General features: G+C 32.5%; 1 protein-coding gene across 2 annotated transcripts in view; it reads left to right on the forward strand.

Annotated features, from left to right (window-relative positions):
• Positions 1-19232, forward strand: part of DYNC2H1 (dynein cytoplasmic 2 heavy chain 1) — a 158126-nt gene that overhangs the window by 59210 nt on the left and 79684 nt on the right. The window contains exons 54-67 of one of the 2 annotated variants that reach the window (XM_062020393.1): positions 765-919; positions 2505-2642; positions 4864-4977; positions 6182-6342; positions 6507-6630; positions 7347-7468; positions 8020-8106; positions 9205-9331; positions 10828-10969; positions 11527-11657; positions 12575-12673; positions 13864-13987; positions 16823-16986; positions 17757-17876. In XM_062020393.1, coding sequence (XP_061876377.1) covers positions 765-919; positions 2505-2642; positions 4864-4977; positions 6182-6342; positions 6507-6630; positions 7347-7468; positions 8020-8106; positions 9205-9331; positions 10828-10969; positions 11527-11657; positions 12575-12673; positions 13864-13987; positions 16823-16986; positions 17757-17876 — 1808 coding nt within the window. The remainder of the gene's footprint in view (positions 1-764; positions 920-2504; positions 2643-4863; positions 4978-6181; positions 6343-6506; positions 6631-7346; positions 7469-8019; positions 8107-9204; positions 9332-10827; positions 10970-11526; positions 11658-12574; positions 12674-13863; positions 13988-16822; positions 16987-17756; positions 17877-19232) is intronic. The other variant, XM_062020394.1, reaches the window with a different exon arrangement.

The following is a 19232-nucleotide window of genomic DNA, read 5'->3' on the forward strand; positions in this document are numbered from 1 at the left end:
ATAAACTGATAAAGCTGTATCTGGTTTTGTTTTGTTCTGTTCTGTGTCTTACTTCTATATGGATGTTGTTTCATAGCCTCAAAATTTAATGTTTTAAGAGTTTTTCTTATCCTAGACCTGGTCATTTTAATTTAATAATTCTTTATCTACGTAGGAGAAATGATTTCTTGTAAGTAAAATACTCCTTTTCAGAATAATTTGTTTTTATAATAAAGCTTCAAATTTAATCATTTAATTTGTATGTAGATGAGTTTTAGGAATTTTTTTCTTGTAGAGTGATGCAATTTATTTTACACCATCTTTGGGCTTCTTTTGAGAAGCTCTTCAACAAACTGAAGGACCTGGAATGATCATAAAAACCTTTTAAACTACCTGGAGTCAGAAACAAAGGGAAAGACAAAAAAATATATGGACTTCCTTTCTGAGAAAGTCCAAATATTTTCAAATTCTTTTTCTCTGGAAATAAAGTTTTTTTTATGATTAACTCTCAGTAATTTGCAATTAATTTTACCCCCTTTTGCAAATATCAATGAAATATTTTGCCTCTTTGAAACAATTTCATTATATTTATTTGAGGAATATATATTTCCAATGTAATTACATGTTGTTTCTCTGAGATTACTTCATAAAAAAAGTATATACTTTGTGATATCTTAAGTGCCTTTAAGATTTGAAAAAACATGTTCTATTGCTTTTCCTTAGCTATTTTAATGTGAGATAGAAATGGATATATTAGTATCTGTGTAACAAATTATGTTGTACAGGTGATTCTGATTTTTTGAAGTCATTTCTGTCAATTCATGAATCATGTAAAATGCATGGAGCAACGCCAAGCAGGTATATGACGTTCCTTCATGTATACAGTACCATCAATAACAGTAAAAGAAGAGAGCTAATCAAAAGGCAGAACCACTTGCAGGTATGTATTTAAAACATTTTTAACATATATTTAACAAATACTCTCATATTTGCAAGTGCCTTGTGTATTGATGGACTGTAGCTGCTAACATGGTTGTGTGAGATGCCATCTGTTGGCATATGCTTATGCTGTGGATTCAGGAGAGGAATAGTGTGAATCTTAATGCACATCTCTGCTCAAATGTCTCAAACAATGAAGAGGGTTTCTTGTTTGCATTAATATTTTTCTTCAGGAGTGTATCAGACGGATATATTTTCTTGAAAGATTAAAAAATAATCGAAAGCACTTGAAATTTTTTCACCCATATATATTGGAATTGTGTTGCAAACAGCCCATCACCTTTCCATCAATTTGTTTCCTGCCTCTACTTGTATAAATTTCCCCCAAGTAGCTCCATATTCTATCCTTTTTTTTATATCTCTGCAGCAACTGCCTGTTTTATGGAATTCTTGCATCCTTCTAGTTTAACAGTTATCATTAACCTCATGATACTTTTATGTAGCTTTGGCCAAGGTTGCCTTTGTTGTGATTTTCTCCCATTTTGTGTTTTGAAATTGACTTTGAGTTCGTTTTCCACACATCTGACCTTGACACAGTTGTAGACCAAAGGCAGTTCATCTCACTGATGTTGCTTTACTCCTGTTCTGTATGCATAACACCCTTACTGCTGAGACCCATTTGATGTCTTTCCAGTCATACTTCCTTCCCTCCTCCCCCTCCTCTCCTCAGTATATTTCTGGAAAGATCTACATGATCCTTTAGGACATGTAACTTTTGTCTTTACACTTATCCCTTCCCTTTTAGCTTTATGAAAACCAAAAGACTTCCTTGCCTTATATTCTACTCTGCTTTTATTCTGCCTGCTAATATTTTTCCATCACTGTAGTAAGCAATTTTAGAAGATTTACATTTAGAATGAAATAAATTGCTTTTTGTTTGTTTAGAAAGCAGCTGTGGTTTGTTTGTGGCAAAAGCTCATTTAATTGTTAAATCCACTGGTGAAATAAAAGTAATCATTTACATGAAAAATAGAGATGTGCATCCTAAATAAAAAAAATCTTTTAGGTAATATATTTTTTTCAAATATATCTTGAAATAATTTTGTCTAATTTAAAAAGTGTGAGTAAAGAAAATAGTTAAGCATAAATGAGGCTTTAGTTCATATACATAGGTGTTCTTTAGAGAATGTACAAATATTCAGAAATCGGATAAGCTACTTTGTTCAATTTGTTTAATTTTTGTAGGTTTACTTTTAGAGGAGCTATTTGAGTTAATGTTTAAGTGAAATGGTATTGAATTACTGAGAAAAGAATAATATACTAGTTGCTCTTCCATTAATTTTGTTATTTTGAGAATCTTGTTTTCAGCTTTTTGATGTAACAGATCTTACAATGACACATCTGGAATTATCATATCCTTGTTGCGTTAAAAATACTAAGAAAATGTAAATAATATTTAGAAAATGTGGAGCATAAAAAAAGTATCTTTGTCTATATCACTTTTGTGCATACTATTTCTTACCAACCTTCTTTTAAATTCATTTAAAATCTGTTGCTAAATAACTGCTTCTTATAAACTTTTATAGGCAGGCGTTTCCAAGCTAAATGAAGCTAAAGCCCTGGTAGATGAACTCAACAGAAAAGCTGGAGAACAAAGTGCTTTACTCAAAACAAAGCAGGATGAGGCTGATGCTGCACTTCAAGAAATTACAGTTTCTATGCAGGTGTTGTATGCAATCGTATAAAAAGTGAAACAAAAAAAAGATATATGCATTTTTATTTTTGATTTCCACAACTTCCTGTGCTTTGTATTGTTATCAAGGGTTACAAAACCTTATTCTTTTACAAGAATTTGCCTAAAGGGAAATGAACCCAGAGGCTTGAATTAACTGCAACAGACCAAAGGATTTTATAATTGAAGTCACATTTGAACTGATTGAGTAGGAAGAGATCAGTGCAGGTTTTGCACTTGAGTAATATTTATTGCTCTAGTTTATTCTGAAAGTTTCCTTAGAACTTTGTAAATCCAAACTGATTCATTTTATAATGTTTATTACAGACAGGAACATTATTTTAAGTAACAAATACAAGGAATTAAATTTCTGGACTGTTAGAAGATATGAGGTCCAGTCCTCTGAAATTAATGTCAAAGATTAAATAATATCTCTCTATTCATCACTCCTTGAGTTTCTAGTCTTCAGCTCAGAGACAGACCTATTTTTTGAGGAGGTGATTTACTTTAGATAAGTAAAATTTTCTTCAGTTACATAAAATAATTGTGCAGAATGTAGATCTCTACACTGATATGTCCAGGAATTGTAAATGTAGGATAAGCTGTAAGGAATCTGCTGTCAGTACACTCTTTGTTTTGTGACTGGTTTAGTGAGATCAAACAGAAGCAAACTTAAAAAAAGCAGCTCAATGACGGAGACATTTTCTCTGTGCAGTAAAGTAAACGCCCGCTTTTTTGAATCGTTTGGTTCACAGTGCTTTTAAGGTGCGTTACTTCTTGGTTTTATATCTCTACTTCTTTTCGCAATTCTAAATACTTTTAGGTGCTCTCTGCCTGCCATACATGAGTTTGAATAATTGTGATTGCCTTGGTGTTTTCACTGCTGGCCTCAAAGAATTTATTATGTCATTTTCCTTGATTTCCTTGTTTGAAATCTGTGTCTGCTGTTCTCCAGTACAGTTACAGGTTGTGTGAGTAGCACAAATTACATTGTATGACAAAATCAAAGAATAGGCCAAAAGCAATGAAACATATGTGCCCACTGACGTCAGAAAAATTACAGTAGAACTCTGATTATTTAGCATAAAATATAGGTGCCCTCTAGCATTTTAATGCCATGTCAAATGTTCTAGTTTGTGTAAGAGAGAGGGCTCTAATACATACCGATTCTTTTAATCTTTCAGAGCAAGTTTTTTGACCTAGAACTTAATTTTTAATGTTTTCTTATTCAGCTATCATTCAGTACATGAACATTTGCCTGAAATGTCTAATCTAGTCTTATGTACCTAATGTTTTATGGATGTAAATGTAATCTTCAGTGATGTGCTGGTCTACAGCTTGGGTTAACTTCTCAGAAAGACTATTATTAATCTCAAGGTTTTCTCTGCTTATTTACATCTTTTACCTTGTGACACAAATTTAACTCAGCTTGACAATTGCTGGCTAAAATAATGTGTTATATGCTGGAAAAATGTAAACTCTGAGCTTTATGGTATCTTTCTTTATATCTTTTAGGTGAAGCAAGCCTAGAATATTAAGTCTTTTATGCATTTTATGCATTTATCCTCATTTATTTACTTTGTAACTGGTATTAATAGTCCCTGTTTTGTTTTGTTTTTGTTAACTTTGGGGTATGTAAGGTCCCTTCTATTGTAGTTTTGTATACTAGGTATTAATTGTTCTACTAATACGCTTAAGAGTTCTGGAGCTGGCTAAGAGCTACTGTCTGCTATGTGGTAGGCACAGTACAGAAGCAGGAAAAACAGTTGTAAACCCAAGCAGCTTATGGTACGTGTGTGGGATATAGGTATCCTTACAGACAGGAGGGTGCAATTTTACAGGTAAATACTGCATTAATATTTTTTGCCTGATAGGCTGTAGTTCCAACACAATTGCTGGTTTTAAGAGCATTATAGAAAAGGAGAGTTTTCATGGTGTCATGAAAGAAATAGAAATGTGAGCAGCTACAAAGATGGTGCCTGGAAGACGCTACTTTCAAATGTAGAGCCTGTCATTCAGATCCAGTAAAAACAAAAGATGCTTATTCCATATAATTTAATCACCTACTCAACCACTCCAGCATCAAACAGTCTCAGATATTTAATTGTAGCTGGTAATTATTATAATCAAGACTAAAAGAAATAACAGAAATAACAGACCTAAAGGAATAAAATCTGTGTCAATAAAGACATTCTTTTTTTTTTTTTTAACAGAGTGCTAGTGAGCAAAAAACAGAAATGGAAAAAATCAAACACCGGATAGCAGAAGAGGCTGCAGAAATAGAAGAAAGAAAAAGAAAAATTGAAGATGAACTAAAAGAGGTTGAGGTCAGAGCTGATAAAGAAAAGTCTGATTTGATTTGACTTACTCAAGTCCTGCCAGGCAACATGCTTCTGAAGAATTTATGCCTCCATTTCTTACTTTTTTATGCATTAGAAAACAGTATTTGCCAGATTTACGTTTATGTTTTGGCATTTATGTTCTATTAGATCTTAATTATAGAAAGAATTTTGAGGCCAAATTTTACCTCCACTTGCTATTTCTATGCTGCCATGTCCTGCAGTCCTGCAGATTTTATGGAATATTTAAAAATTGTTAGTGTCTTATATACAACAACTACTTTCCTTTGCCTTGATCAAACTGGTAGTAACTATCAGCTGAATGGAAGTCGTTTAATGTGAGATCATTTCTCATTGTTGTGAAATTCTGAAAATTATGTATCCAAGTAACGCTATAACAAACTGCTTGTTTAAGAGACCTTACGGGCGTTAAGCATCAGGGTTTTTGGGAGGCAGATAAGTTCAGACATTGCTTTTAGTCTCTATTTTATATCCCATTTATTTTAAAACTGTTCTAAAGAATAAAGGAAAGTATAGCAACTTAATGTTTTTAATTTAAATATCATAGGTGACAGGAAATTCTGTCCTTGTATTGAAACTGACAGAGAACTACAGAATTAGGGTAAATCCCTTTCTGTGTTCTCTGATAAATACGAAGGATATGCAAGATGTGCACAATCTTTAATGTTAATCTTTTCATTTTCTTCAGATTTTTTATGATTTTATTACTTTGTCGATAAGAACAAAGGCTGTTGGGACTTGTTTAGATATTGAAAATGGAAAGTTTTGTGACCTGTTCTTCTGTATATGTTTACAATGATACCCTTAGACATGCTTGTGAATAGTAATTAGCATCATTGTTAAAACATCTGAATGACAGTGAAGTTTTAAGCAATGGAATAGCAAACAAACATGATTGATATTAATATTTATACAATATTTATGAATTTCAGTGCTGAATGAAAAGTCAGGGAATGTCAGGATTATAATATGCTGGTTTATATGGAAATATATTTGTTATCAATAAACACATGGCAATTTTTTGTGACTTATGCACGTGAGTATGCATCAATGACAGTTGATTAGGTAATAAAATATGTAAAAAGAACAAGGAATTGTATGAAAACTGAAATAGCAAATGTTCAGTTTCATATATCCTCATCTGCTTTTTAATGTGTTTTTATGTTTTAAGCCACTGGTTAATGAAGCTAAATTAGCAGTTGGAAATATAAAACCAGAGTCTTTGTCAGAAATCCGGTCTCTGCGGATGCCCCCTGATATAATCAGAGACATACTGGAAGGAGTTTTACGACTGATGGGGATTTTTGATACCTCGTGGGTGAGCATGAAGAGGTGAGGATTTCAGTTCAGCTTTAAACTAAAACAGTAATTTACAATATGAAATACATTCTGTTGTATTCAGCAATAATGTGTGTAGAATTCTTTGGTTTGATAGGCAAATGACCTCTTCAACAGTTATTTATTCTTTACTTAGATTTTTAAATTCTTTTTTACAGTTTCTTGGCCAAAAGAGGCGTGAGGGAGGACATAGCAACCTTTGATGCCCGTAGTATTCCAAAAGAAATACGAGAGAGTGTTGAAGAACTGCTTTCTAAAAACAGAACGTCTTTTGATCCAAAGGTAATTCCTAATTGTGTTATATATAATTAAAAAGACAAAATAAGAATGAAAAGGACACAGTTGTCTGCTTTCCCAACATAATTTTTAGAGTGAAGTTAGAGAAAAACTGATGAATTCTGCTCACAGAATTGCTCAGTATAAAGAGATAAAAGTGTACCAGAGATTAGTCTGTTGCATACTGCCTATAACAGAACTTTGTTGGTGACTGAGAAGCAGTAGAATGGAATCCTCAGAGGTTTTTGTTGCTGGTATAAATTAGATCTCAGATCAATAAATTCTAGCAGTCTGCTTCCAGCCTCCTTGTAGCAGTAAAACTCTTAATAGTAGACTTAATTAAGAAAAGAAGGACTAATGATGAAGTATGGTTGATCTTTGAGAAATAATTTGTCAGTAACTATGAAAAGGAATTATTAAATACTAGTTTCTTACTTTTGAAAGGAAAGTTGTAGTTCCCTGAGAAGGAACATGCTGATAAATTATACATTAATGTAAAATTGCTTAACTTTAGTGAAGTTTCATAATTATAAAGATACCTATTTCTGTTGCCACAAATTGATGACTTACAATATAATCTCTAAGTAACAATTTAAAAGATCAGTTTAATAGAGAAGCTGGTTAATTGGCACTAAGTTGTTAAGTTGTAAATCTGTTACAGTATTTACCTCATTTACATTATCCTTCACAAACTTTCTTGTAACTGTTACTGTATTTTTCAGAATGCTAAACGAGCCAGTGCTGCAGCTGCCCCATTAGCAGCCTGGGTGAAAGCCAATGTCCAGTATTCCCATATTCTAGAACGAATTCAGCCTTTGGAAAAAGAGAAGACTGGCTTGGAAGCGTAAGTTAGACAATGTTACACAAAAAATATGCTTAATTTCAATGATGATTGGTGAAAGTAAAACACCAGGGGAAAGTGAAGTTTATTAAAAACGAAAAATACACTTAATCCATAGGTAATAAAACATCCTTGCTGAGACAGAAAACATAATCATGTAATGGTTTGTTTTTCCTAGAAGCTATGCTTTGGATATTTTTTGACTAATCATGAATTACCTATCTCAGATGAAATATGTCAGGGAGAAAAGAACATCATAGATAAGATTAAAATCTATTGTCAGTGAAGCTCATGCTATTTTATGAGATGTGTATTTTGGTTTTTTTTTTCAGGCATGTACAAAGCACAATTGATTTCTCCTTAGGATAAAAAAGTTATTACATAGTTATTTCGTATTCATTTCACTTTTCTATATGAAAGCAGATTTTTTTTAATGTAAATCCCAGGAAAGAACTGTCTCTGAACTGTCTCCATGTAAATGACTTTCCTGTTATATTTATGCTTATTTTTTCCTTTGCATTCATAGTCTTAAAATAAATGTTGCATTTTTATAGTAATCTAAAGAAAACTGAAGACAGAAAACAAAAGTTAGAAGATCTTCTGAACTCTGTTGGTCAAAAAGTATCAGAACTGAAAGATAAGTAAGTTGGGTTTATTTCAAGATATAAATAAAAATATAGATGATTTTACAATATGAATAACTAAATTTAACCAAATATAACTTCCTGCTCTGCAAGAGAGTTACATAAGAAGGAGTGATAATTAGGCTATCTGCATGATCAATGGAGATAAATAAATAATGTTTAGAATACAGTTAATCTCGTAAATCAGATTAAATGCTCCTTAAAAGTACCTGCATCTCACTACTGACTTTGTTGGAAGCCTTCAGTGTAGATGTAGATGTCAAAGATAAGCAGCCTGTCTTTCGCTTTTTAAATCTAAGAGGACTTTTATGCATCGTTAGGTTTCTGGAAATGTTCCATACAAGATTTTTACTGATCACAGCTTGAATAAAGGCAGTTCTGTTTCTTTTAGGATGGCCTACTTTTCTAACAGCTAGTTAGCTATCTCCTTGTTTCTTAACAGCTCATCAAATACATGACTCACTTTGGCACAAAAATTGTGGTGATGAACCTTCAAACTTTCTTCAAATTCAGTTAACTACATACTATGTATTACAGTTAAATATATTACTTAAAAAAGGTGAATTATTAAATCCATTGATTATTTTAATTAAATAGTAATTAAGCTTGCGGGGTCATTAAAATTTCAAAATAATACCTAAACCTTCCTTATTGTTTGGGGCATATTCTTACTTCATACTAGTTTACAAAATAGAGTATTGTGCATTGAACTGAAGCTATCTGTGTGAATTAACAATATTCTCCTTTAAAGGCTTCATGGATTAAATTTGTTTGTTATTGTCCCAACTAGATGCAGAAAAAAACACTACCTCTAAAGTCAAGTCAGGGTGTTTAAGCAGAATAAAGAATGATTTTCACATCTTATAATCTGTTTCAAGTTTTTAAATCTCACCTGTACATCTATCTAAATTTTGTTAGCTGAAAGTCCAACAAACTCATCTGCTGATTAGAAGCAGAAGACTTAAAAAAAGAATTGTAGTTGTGTTCTTCATGGAGGTTTTAATTACAAATTCAGTCAGTAAAACTACCTTGAAATTAATTTTCCCTAAGTTTTGTAGTTCGTGACAGCAATTAAAAACAGTTGTTATTTCACAGATTCCAGAGTAGAACAACAGAAGCAGCAAAACTTGAAGCCGAGCTAAGTAAGGCTCAGAAAACATTGAAAGCTGCAGAGGTATTGATAAGTCAACTTGACAGAGAACACATAAGATGGAGCACCCAGGTTAGTGAAGATTTTCATTTATACATTTTACAGCTGACAGTCTGAAAATACAGTTTTGCAGTGTTTGCACAATGTGAGTTACCGTCATTCTGCATGTCTCCTAAGTGTGCATTATTTAATTTCTAATTAGAAATAAAAGCTTTTCTCCTCTGAAACTTCCTTTTACTTTCCTGTATGAGTTACCGTATCTATATAACATAGCTACAAATTGAGATATAACCAAAAGGGACAGATTTTGGGGAAGAATTAAACAATCACTATTTTAAAACATGCCTCCTTTATGCAAATGAAAATGTAGACCTAATCAAAATGTTGGATTGCATCTGCAGCAATTTCTGCTTCTCAAGTAGGGAAAGTGAGCATATATTATTTGCTCAAATAATATACTTGAGAGAATCTCCCAAGCTTTTTGACACATAGACCCTTCTTCAGTGTCAAAAATAAAGGAAAATTTCAAGAGATATACAAGATGAAAATAGCTGTCACCTCCAGAAAGCAATACCAATGTCTTAACATGGAAAAAAAAATCCTTGGTGAGAGACGTGGTCCTATCTCTCCATTGATGCTGAAAAAAGCTTGAACAATTAGACTAAGTGCCTACACTTTGAAGAGCCAAAGAAGGTTAGATGAATCCTATGAATCCTATGAATCCTTCATGTAGGTTAACCAGGACAATGGAAAAAAATGAAGGTTTTCCTCTGAAAGTAGCTTTACAGCTATTCCATCTGCTATAGTAAGGATTGGATATATTTGAACCCCAGAGTTAAATGCTTCTAAAAGTGATCCCTCAGAGTTACTGATTCTGGTATATTACCCCGTCTTCATATTTTTGAGACTACCTATTGATGGTATTCTGTAAACCAAACCGGCAGATACATTACTCAGGAACTTATCTTGTATTGAAGATGATGAAAAAAGTGTATTCCTTTTTTCCTTTAAAGTAAGGAGGAAGCAATACAAATTTGATTCTTTTGTTTATGTATCAGTTTCACTTTTTTATTAAAATCAGCTTGATTAAAATAAAAAAGTGGCAATGCTTCCAGACAAGTTACAGCAGTCATCTATTCTTTTGATACACCAAATTTTTCTCCAAAATACTGGAATATTTAAAAGCAGAAATGATGTAGTGCAGATTTAAATCTGCTGTGATTCACATTTTAGAGTGCTTATTTTTCTTACTGTACTGCTGTTTACCTAGTTGCTTGTCAGTGACAAGGTGTACTGTTCATTAAATTCATAGATTTTTAGTAGCTAAATTCTCATAAATATCTGTCCATGCTCTAGCCAAGAGCTAAAAGAACTTTTCACATACATTCATGTGTGTATTGTTGAAGGTTAGCTGAATATAGATATCTGAAATACAAGAAGAGACTGTCTCAACTGTGTTCTCAGCTATGACTTTTTAGTAACTGATGAGAAATATTAATACTAATGTAGTATTGGACACAATACACATTCAATACACATTTATGTTCTGTAATTCTGTTTTTTAAAAGGTGTCAGAAATAACAGATGAACTGGCTACATTGCCTAAAAGAGCTCAGTTAGCAGCTGCATTTATTACCTATCTTTCTGCTGCTCCTGAGGATCAGAGGAAAAACAGCTTGGATGAATGGACCAAATCAGCAGGCCTTGAAAGTAATTTTTTATGTGTCTGTGTTTGTGTGTATAAGTAATTAAGCTTGAGTGAGGAAGTGAGAAATGCCACTGGGATGTAATGAACAGTCTCTATTGTGTTGGTGTTCCCAAATGAAAAGTGACAACATTTTCTTAATAAATACTTGTCTATCCCGACAGACAATTTCTTAGGATTATTCTATTAAGATGATGAATACTATTATTCTATTAACTTCATAAATTCTCATAAATTCTTAAGATTAAGCTCTGTAGTTCTTGGTTAAGAAGAAAAGTTTACATCAATGAATGTGTTCACATTAACTATTCTAAATTTACCAGTGCATTCTGAATGCTACTACTTTTTCAGTAATAATTTTTATCAGTGTGTGTTAATAACACCATTAAGTATTTTTTATCACTTCAACTAGATCATAACGATAAGTTCAAGCAATAAAATAATATATTTAAGGAAAATGTTCTGACTTGCATTGTATTAGAGTCTTCAATAAAATGGTAAATGCTTAAAAATTTTGCAGAGCATAAACAATAGCAAAAACTTACACTCTTTCTTTTATCAGGGTTTGATTTACGGCGGTTCCTGTGTACAGAAAGTGAGGAATTAGTTTGGAAAAGTGAAGGTTTGCCATCAGATGACCTTTCAATAGAAAATGCTCTTGTCATCTTGCAGGTAAATTTAGGCTTTTGTCTTGTCTTGGAAGTATTTTAAGTTTCTACAGATTTCAGTAACATGGCATCTTTCCGGAATTTTGAACTATTTTATTTGTGATATTTTCCTAGCACCAGAAAACACACACAGAGAAACAAATACTTATGTAACTCCAAATACTTATGTAACTGAGTATTCTGGAGCAAAAGGAGAAAAATAGTTAAAGAAAGCACATATTTTCTGGTTTTCATTTTTACGGTTTTCTTCCATATGTCAAGCAAACAAAACCTGACATCAGTCCCTTAGGCTCAAAGTGTGAATAATCATTAACACCAATGCCCTTATTGAAACATTATGTCCTACATATGTTAACTTTTCTGTGACTTCTAATTATTTTTTTCTCAGAAAACAAAAAAGCTATATGCAGATACTTTCCAAACAGATTTTAAACCCTCTGATTTGATCAGATTAGCTTTGTAACATAGGATACGAAATGCCATTCACTTAAGGGCAGTAGCTAATAATATGTGAAAAAAGAATGATAATGCTATGCTTATAGTCATGATTCTGTTTTATCATGTAGTTAAATGTAGATATATAATTTATACTAAATATACATATGCAATTGCACAGTTATGTGTATAAATTTGTAGTTACAGTGTAGTAATTTACTAGATCTGCTAGAAATTAAACATCTAGTGCCATGAGGAGAATCTTTCGCTTTTTTTCTTTTTTTGAATCTATAAAATGAAACAGATAAAATTCCTTCTATTGTTCTATCATTTTTGTTATTAGGCTGTTACTGTTTCTTTAAACAGTTTGTTAATGAAAAATATTTTTAAATGACTGTACCATTAATTTGGGGAAATACAAAAGGACTCCATTCAATTTTATTATTTAACAACCCCCATTTCAGTGAATATGTCTCTCTCTATATATATTATTTCTTTTTCCTCTAGAGTAAAGTTTGCCCGTTTTTGGTAGACCCTTCTTTTCAGGCTACTGAATGGCTGAAGACACATTTGAAGGAATCACGTTTGGAAGTCATTAACCAGCAGGTGTAGTATTTTCTTGTGGTCTTAAAATCTCTTCTGCTTGAGCTTGCTTTATTCCAGACTTTAGAGAGTGGTTTTTAAAGGAGTATGACAGCAATCACCGTATATAGGGTTATATTCTGTGAAGCATATAATTTCTCACAGAATTCTAGGTTACAGTGGTTCTTGCATGCTGCTGAAAATTTGCTTACTCAAGGAGGAGTTAAGAGCATTTAAAATTGGAGGGTCAACATCAGTTATTACTTCTAGAAATTTGCCTCTGTACTATCCTTTCCAAGAGTGTCAATAATTCCTGCTGAGGGATAGTAAAAGATTTGTGAATAGAGAGGTTTCTTGTATTCTTGGTTGCAGTTGACTACATTTCAGGAGTGTGTATGCACTTCTTCCCTATGGTTTTTGCATTGTATTATCTACATTGGAAATAACAGGTTGGAATTCAGTTTCAGATTAAGGTATGTAAGATTAATTGTCTACATGTCACTGTTTACATGGGTGGCAAAGCTTGGCTCAGTTGCGCACATGTAGGCAGGTATTTAGTGCCCTTCAAAAGTCCCTTATTGGACCCTACGTGGCCTCAAGATACTATTTCAACAGAATGTAGGTGTTCCACAGATATCTACAAGCTCGCTGCTGGCCTTTTAGATACTTTCTGATGGTACTATATACAAACATTTGGGTAATTAAATATTTCCCCTGCTAGCTGATTGGCTTGATTACCTTGTAGTTTCTACATTGTCTAGGATCTACATTGATTGTAATGGAGAATGCAAAAGACTATGTTTAAGTATCTTAATATTCACATGCATCTTGTCAAGTCTTGATTCAGTTTCAAGATATAGCTACTTAATAATGTTTGAAATGCATTAGCCAGCAAGGACTTCCAGGTGTGCTTGACAGATGTGACCTGTGGTGGGCCTGCTCTCTTCTGGTGCACCACTTGGAGAGCTAGACATGTTAAATAGATTGCCTGTGTAGCTAAACAGATCAAACTTATTTAAATTAAACACTTCTAAACCCTGAGATATCATATGATGCTTTTAATAGAATTTTTCAACTATGCTACTTGTTTTTAGATTTAGACTCTTGATATAGTTTAGTTTTAGACTTATGATATAATGCCTTCCTGTTCATTCTGGTGTTAATATTAAAAAAAAAAATAAAAAAGTCAAAGGAATTTGTTTTTGTTTGTTCAGGACACCAACTTCCTAACTGCTCTTGAGCTGGCAGTGAGATTTGGGAAAACACTTATTATACAGGAAATGGATGGAGTGGAGCCTGTGCTTTACCCGTTGCTAAGAAAAGACCTTGTTGCTCAAGGTAAATGACCATGATACTTACTAATCCTTGCTCAAAACCTTTGTAGGTTAGGTCTATATATATATCCTATAAAACTCGATTTTTCTCAAAACATTACTGTGTAGATTTCTCCTCTTTAGCATTAACCTGCTGCTAAGACTTCAGTCCATGAAATACATTGGAGATGTCTCCTTGTTTGTTAAGTGGGAAAACCTATAGGAAAGTATTTAATGATTTTTTTTTTTAAATGGAATTAGAATAAAGTGTTTTTATCAACTCTTCACAATTTAAATTTTAAGTTGCTTTCTAGTGATAATTTCATACATATAATTTTACTTAGGAATTTGGGCCTTAAATACACCAGAAATTACACAACTAGTTGTGCAGTTAAAAATCAGAATTTTAGAATGTTGCTGTTGCTGTTTCTGTTCCATTTGACTGAAACTAAAGAAGGCACACAGGTCTGTCTTTGATTCGACTTTGGAATGGTGGGGTCATAAAAATCAGCAAAACAGTGGAATTTAGTGAAAGGAGTCTCCTTAAGTGATGCAATAAAAGTTAAAGAAACCCCACATTTACATTTTACAATATCACTACTTTGGAAAGATAATATACTCCACATAATTATATATAAATTCTTTGGATTTAATTGCTTTAAAATGACCGATATGATAAAAAGAGAAGGATCATAGCATGTGCTATGTTGATTGATGTTGTGTATTTTGAAATTATATCTAAAGATCTGAGTGGATTAAAAATGGTACAACAATGTATGTTTTAAATACCTTCCAAATTAGTGTAATTAATATATATTTACATTATTGTTAGCAATTATATTTCTGCCTCAAGTGTTAATTCCTCAACATGTACCACAGCCTGTGCATGTAATTTACAGTATGACTTGCGCACTGAAAATATCTCAAGACCACTTCTTGCCATCATTTCATCTAATATTGAGATCTAATAGCCAGTCAGATAGCAGTAGTACTTTAAATGTAAATACATGGTAAAAATAAATGTAAATACTGTAGAGTTTTTAGATACATTTGTCTCCTCCATAGGAAGGGTCTGTTTAGTGAAAAGAGATTGTTACTTTAAATCACTCTATTACAGATATGTCTGCTTGTTCATCCTTGGTAAAAGTTCAGAGCTCCACCAAAGTGGTAACTTCAGGGATCAGTCGGGGGCTAGGTAGAATATCTCTACGTTTTTTCACAAGCTTCTGCTGGACTTTGGAAAGCAGAGATACAGTATGATGGGCAACTTAACTGATTTTACTCAAGGAATCAAATTAAATTAAGAGCTGAATATGTCTGCAGAACTGTGGAGAAAGCAGATGAAATTAAAATTTACTAGTTTATTTGAGGAAATCTTTCATAACGCTCAGATATCCTCTTTTGCATATTAATGAGACAGATTAATGCCAGATCTGTGCAAGTCTAATCTAGGGAGGTGTTTTTTGAAAGGGGAGAACAAGTCACTATTTGAGTCTTTTCAGTCACTTCACAGGCAAGCACTCCTGCTCTCTGTAAAAATCTGGAGGGTAGGGGGCTTATCTGCATGATTTCGCTTGTGATGACTGTACATATTTTCTTTACTTGGAATGAAACGTAAATAGAACTGTGAAAATATCTATACTGCAGTAAATTTGTCTTTATACAGCTTCCATTTTCTGTTTGACATTTTTACAACCTAGGCCTAAAATTTATTCTGATTCTTGCTCAGAAGCAAAATTGGTATGTGATTTTCATCTCTACCAGTGTTTTAGCAAGAGATTTATACATAGAACATTTCTTATCTGCTCCTAGTGCTAGAAATAGAGAAGCACCTAACTGTGCCACCTCAGAAATTTCTCTGTAAAGGAAATTTTCACTTTGAAACTTTTAATCTTATAATTCTGTTCTTCATTCTTATTTAGTATCAGGAGATAAAGTCTTACTCTGTTTACATGATTGAGTCTATCTTTCTTTTGACCCTTCTAGAATGGAAACCTGTGGTGTCAGGAGGGTGTGGAAGATCGTGCAAATAGTTTCATTCTGTGATAGGCATACTGAGAAGTGTCAAAATATTATGAGTATAAACAGAGATTGAAACCATGACAGAAGAAATTTAAGAAATCAATTTTTTCTTTCATACTGTAGTAAAATTAAATGTGTTTGTAATGAGACAAATTATGGGATACTTCTTAATGGATTATTTTTCTTTCCATATAATGACTAGATATTCCATCATTTCTAGTTTAATAACTTTTCTCTTTAACAATTATTATAGAAAGTATGATATGATTGTGCAAATAAACGTAACAGATCCAGAGATTAATTCTAGTAGTTTTGCATCACTTTCAGAAAATGCTGAAGCATCTTAGCCAATATCTAATTATGGCTACGGTGTTTTGGTAGAGTGGTATACATACATAGAAGTATAATTAAGATGTTTAAATTATTACAGGATTCTTACACAAAGGGGATATTCTTGGGTGCATAATCTTTGCAGTTTTGTCTCCTATTAATTCTTTGAAGATTTCAAAGAGTCATTAGTACTACTTTTACTTCAAGTGCATTTTTTGTGATTTATGCTTTTGTACTGGGTAAGGAACTACTCTAGTATATTAAATATTCTCACTATGTAGTTTTTTTAACTAGTACTGTATTGTTACATTTTTTTGATCTAACAAATGAGGATAGTTTATGTTCTTTAAATTGTAAAGGTTTTTTTCTTTCTTTCTGAACAATTGATATATTTTATAAAATCTATTTGTGTCTATTAGACATAATGAATTACACAAACTCCATTATTTTCAGATAATTATATGATTTTCCAATGAAAGTGAATATAACATCCTTTTATTATTTACAGGACCTCGTTATGCTGTTCAAATAGGTGAAAAAATGGTAGATTATAATGAAGAATTCCGTCTTTTTCTATCGACAAGGAACCCAAATCCATTCATTCCACCTGATGCTGCTTCTATTGTTACAGAAGTAAACTTTACCACAACAGGAAGTGGCTTAAGGGGACAGGTAAGCGTCTACAGTAAAAAGTAATTTATGTGTGGTACACATTCATAGCTACATCCAGCTTCTGGTAGAAGCCCTAAGTGCAGTTTGCATTAATGATCACACTGATATTTTCTAGCATGCAAATATAAAGGGTAAAATTGATCCTAAAACTAAATTTACATTTTAAAATGTTGATTTTATGCCCTTTGGAAAAAAGTAAGGAGTCCAATAGAGAAAATGAAAGCTATTTCATTGACTTCAACTGCAACAGATTAAATACTAAGCTTCTGTTTTCTCTTCAAGATTCATTTATGGTACCATGGAAATGCTTCTGCTATTGCTCTCCAGTGAGCTAGTTAGAGAGTACTATTAGCATCTAGATATTTTGTGTACAGGAAAAATATAATGAATCCAAAAATCTGTATATTTTACTTCCTTCAAAATGGTAGTAGCTTTTGAGTATTTTTTTTTAACATTTAGGATGCAGAATATAGCATACACATGGAAGAGGGGGGAAAAAACAGAGAACAATTAAGTGAAGAGAAATCTCTTTATTTGGCATGAAATGAGTTTTTCCAAACTAAGAAGAGGCTTAAAATGAGATGTAAAAAAATGTGGATAAGATGGCTTGCATCTACTGTTACATATAAGGATATGGTTCACAGTAGTTAAAAAAAATAGACTATAAAATGCTATATGATGATTATATATTATGCTTTATAATTAGTGAAAATATATTATGAAGTATTAGAGTGCTTTTAGTCCTGTTGAATAATCTCCTTTCATTTTAGCTTTTGGCTTTAACAATTCAGCATGAAAAGCCTGATTTGGAAGAGCAGAAGACAAAACTATTACAACAAGAAGAAGAAAAGAAAATACAGTTAGCAAAGCTTGAGGAATCTCTCTTGGAGGTAAAACAAATTTATTTCTTCTAAATCTTTTAGATGAATAAGATAGTGTTCATGTTGTTATGTGTTAGAATGAAGGTGGTGAAATGATTTGAAAAAATGAAAGCAGTATTTGCTTGGGGCTGTTGAGAGTAAAGTAGATATATACATCTGTCATGAAACCATTCAATGCAATAAGCATTGTCAAAGTTAAATATTTGAATTATTGGGCTAGATATAAGCTCATGTAGATTTATTAGAAATTTCATTATTTTTAATAGATTGGGAATAGAAAGCTTTGTTAACAATTTTCATATTGATTTTTCAAATTATGAATTTTCAAAAACCCATAATTTTTAGCTTGTGAGTCATGTCAAAGGATACTTTCTCAAGTTAAGAAGTGATTCTGTTTTGAAAGAAATTTAAAACTGTAATTCTCTGCAATTGTTTCTTTTTAGCAAAGGATGGTGTTGTTCTTTATATTTAACATTTTTCTTTCTCATTTGAAATTAGTAGTCTCAATTTTCAGTGTACTTTCTTATTTCAATTAAAACAATTATGCTCAGAAATAGTTGTACACCTCTACAAGAAAAGGTAGCTTCCAAGCAGAAGAATTGTTTTCTTTTTTATTTGCATCTTAGGAATTTCACAGAAACTGTATCTCAGTCCAATAGGAAGGGATCCTCAAGTCCTCCTTCCTTCTAAAAATATCACAGATGCAGGGAGATTGCCCTGTGCCTCAAAACCCTCAATCTGTAGCTGTGTCAGAACTTTGTAGTACCCAGGACAATGAACATGAGCGTGCACTAGTTTTTTCTACTGATTCCTCAAAAAGTAGTAAACTGAACTTTCTTAGACTGGCCATCGATAAGCTCAATTTTAGAATCTTACACATAATTATCTAATGTGGTTTGAATTTCTATATTGACTGTCCCTATTAAATGCCCTATTAAGTCTCAAATACTGGCTTAAACCTTTTTTAAAACCATGACAGTGCAGATTCCTGTTACAGGCAGAGGGAAACATGTTCTCTAAAAAAATTTCCATATTCAAAGTTGATCGTTGTTCAACATCTTAATGTGTACCGGAAGTTGAGACTTTACAGATGTAACAAAAAAGGTCCACTTTTTAGAAGAAACTTTATGCATCATCTTGTAACTCCAAAACCTTTCATATTTGTCCCATCTGAATTGTCACATGCAAACTTTCAAGTGATCGTTACCTGAGATATCTGCAACAAAAAGTAGCCAAGTATTAACACTGAGGTTGTTTTCAACTTTGGCATTCTTCATAGAATCATATAATCACAGAATGGTAGGGGTTGGAAGGGACCTTTAGAGATCATCTAGTCCAATCCCCCTGCAGAAGCCACCTAGAAGT

The sequence above is a fragment of the Colius striatus genome, chromosome 1, assembly GCF_028858725.1.
Source record: "Colius striatus isolate bColStr4 chromosome 1, bColStr4.1.hap1, whole genome shotgun sequence".
In the NCBI taxonomy this organism is placed as follows: domain Eukaryota; kingdom Metazoa; phylum Chordata; class Aves; order Coliiformes; family Coliidae; genus Colius; species Colius striatus.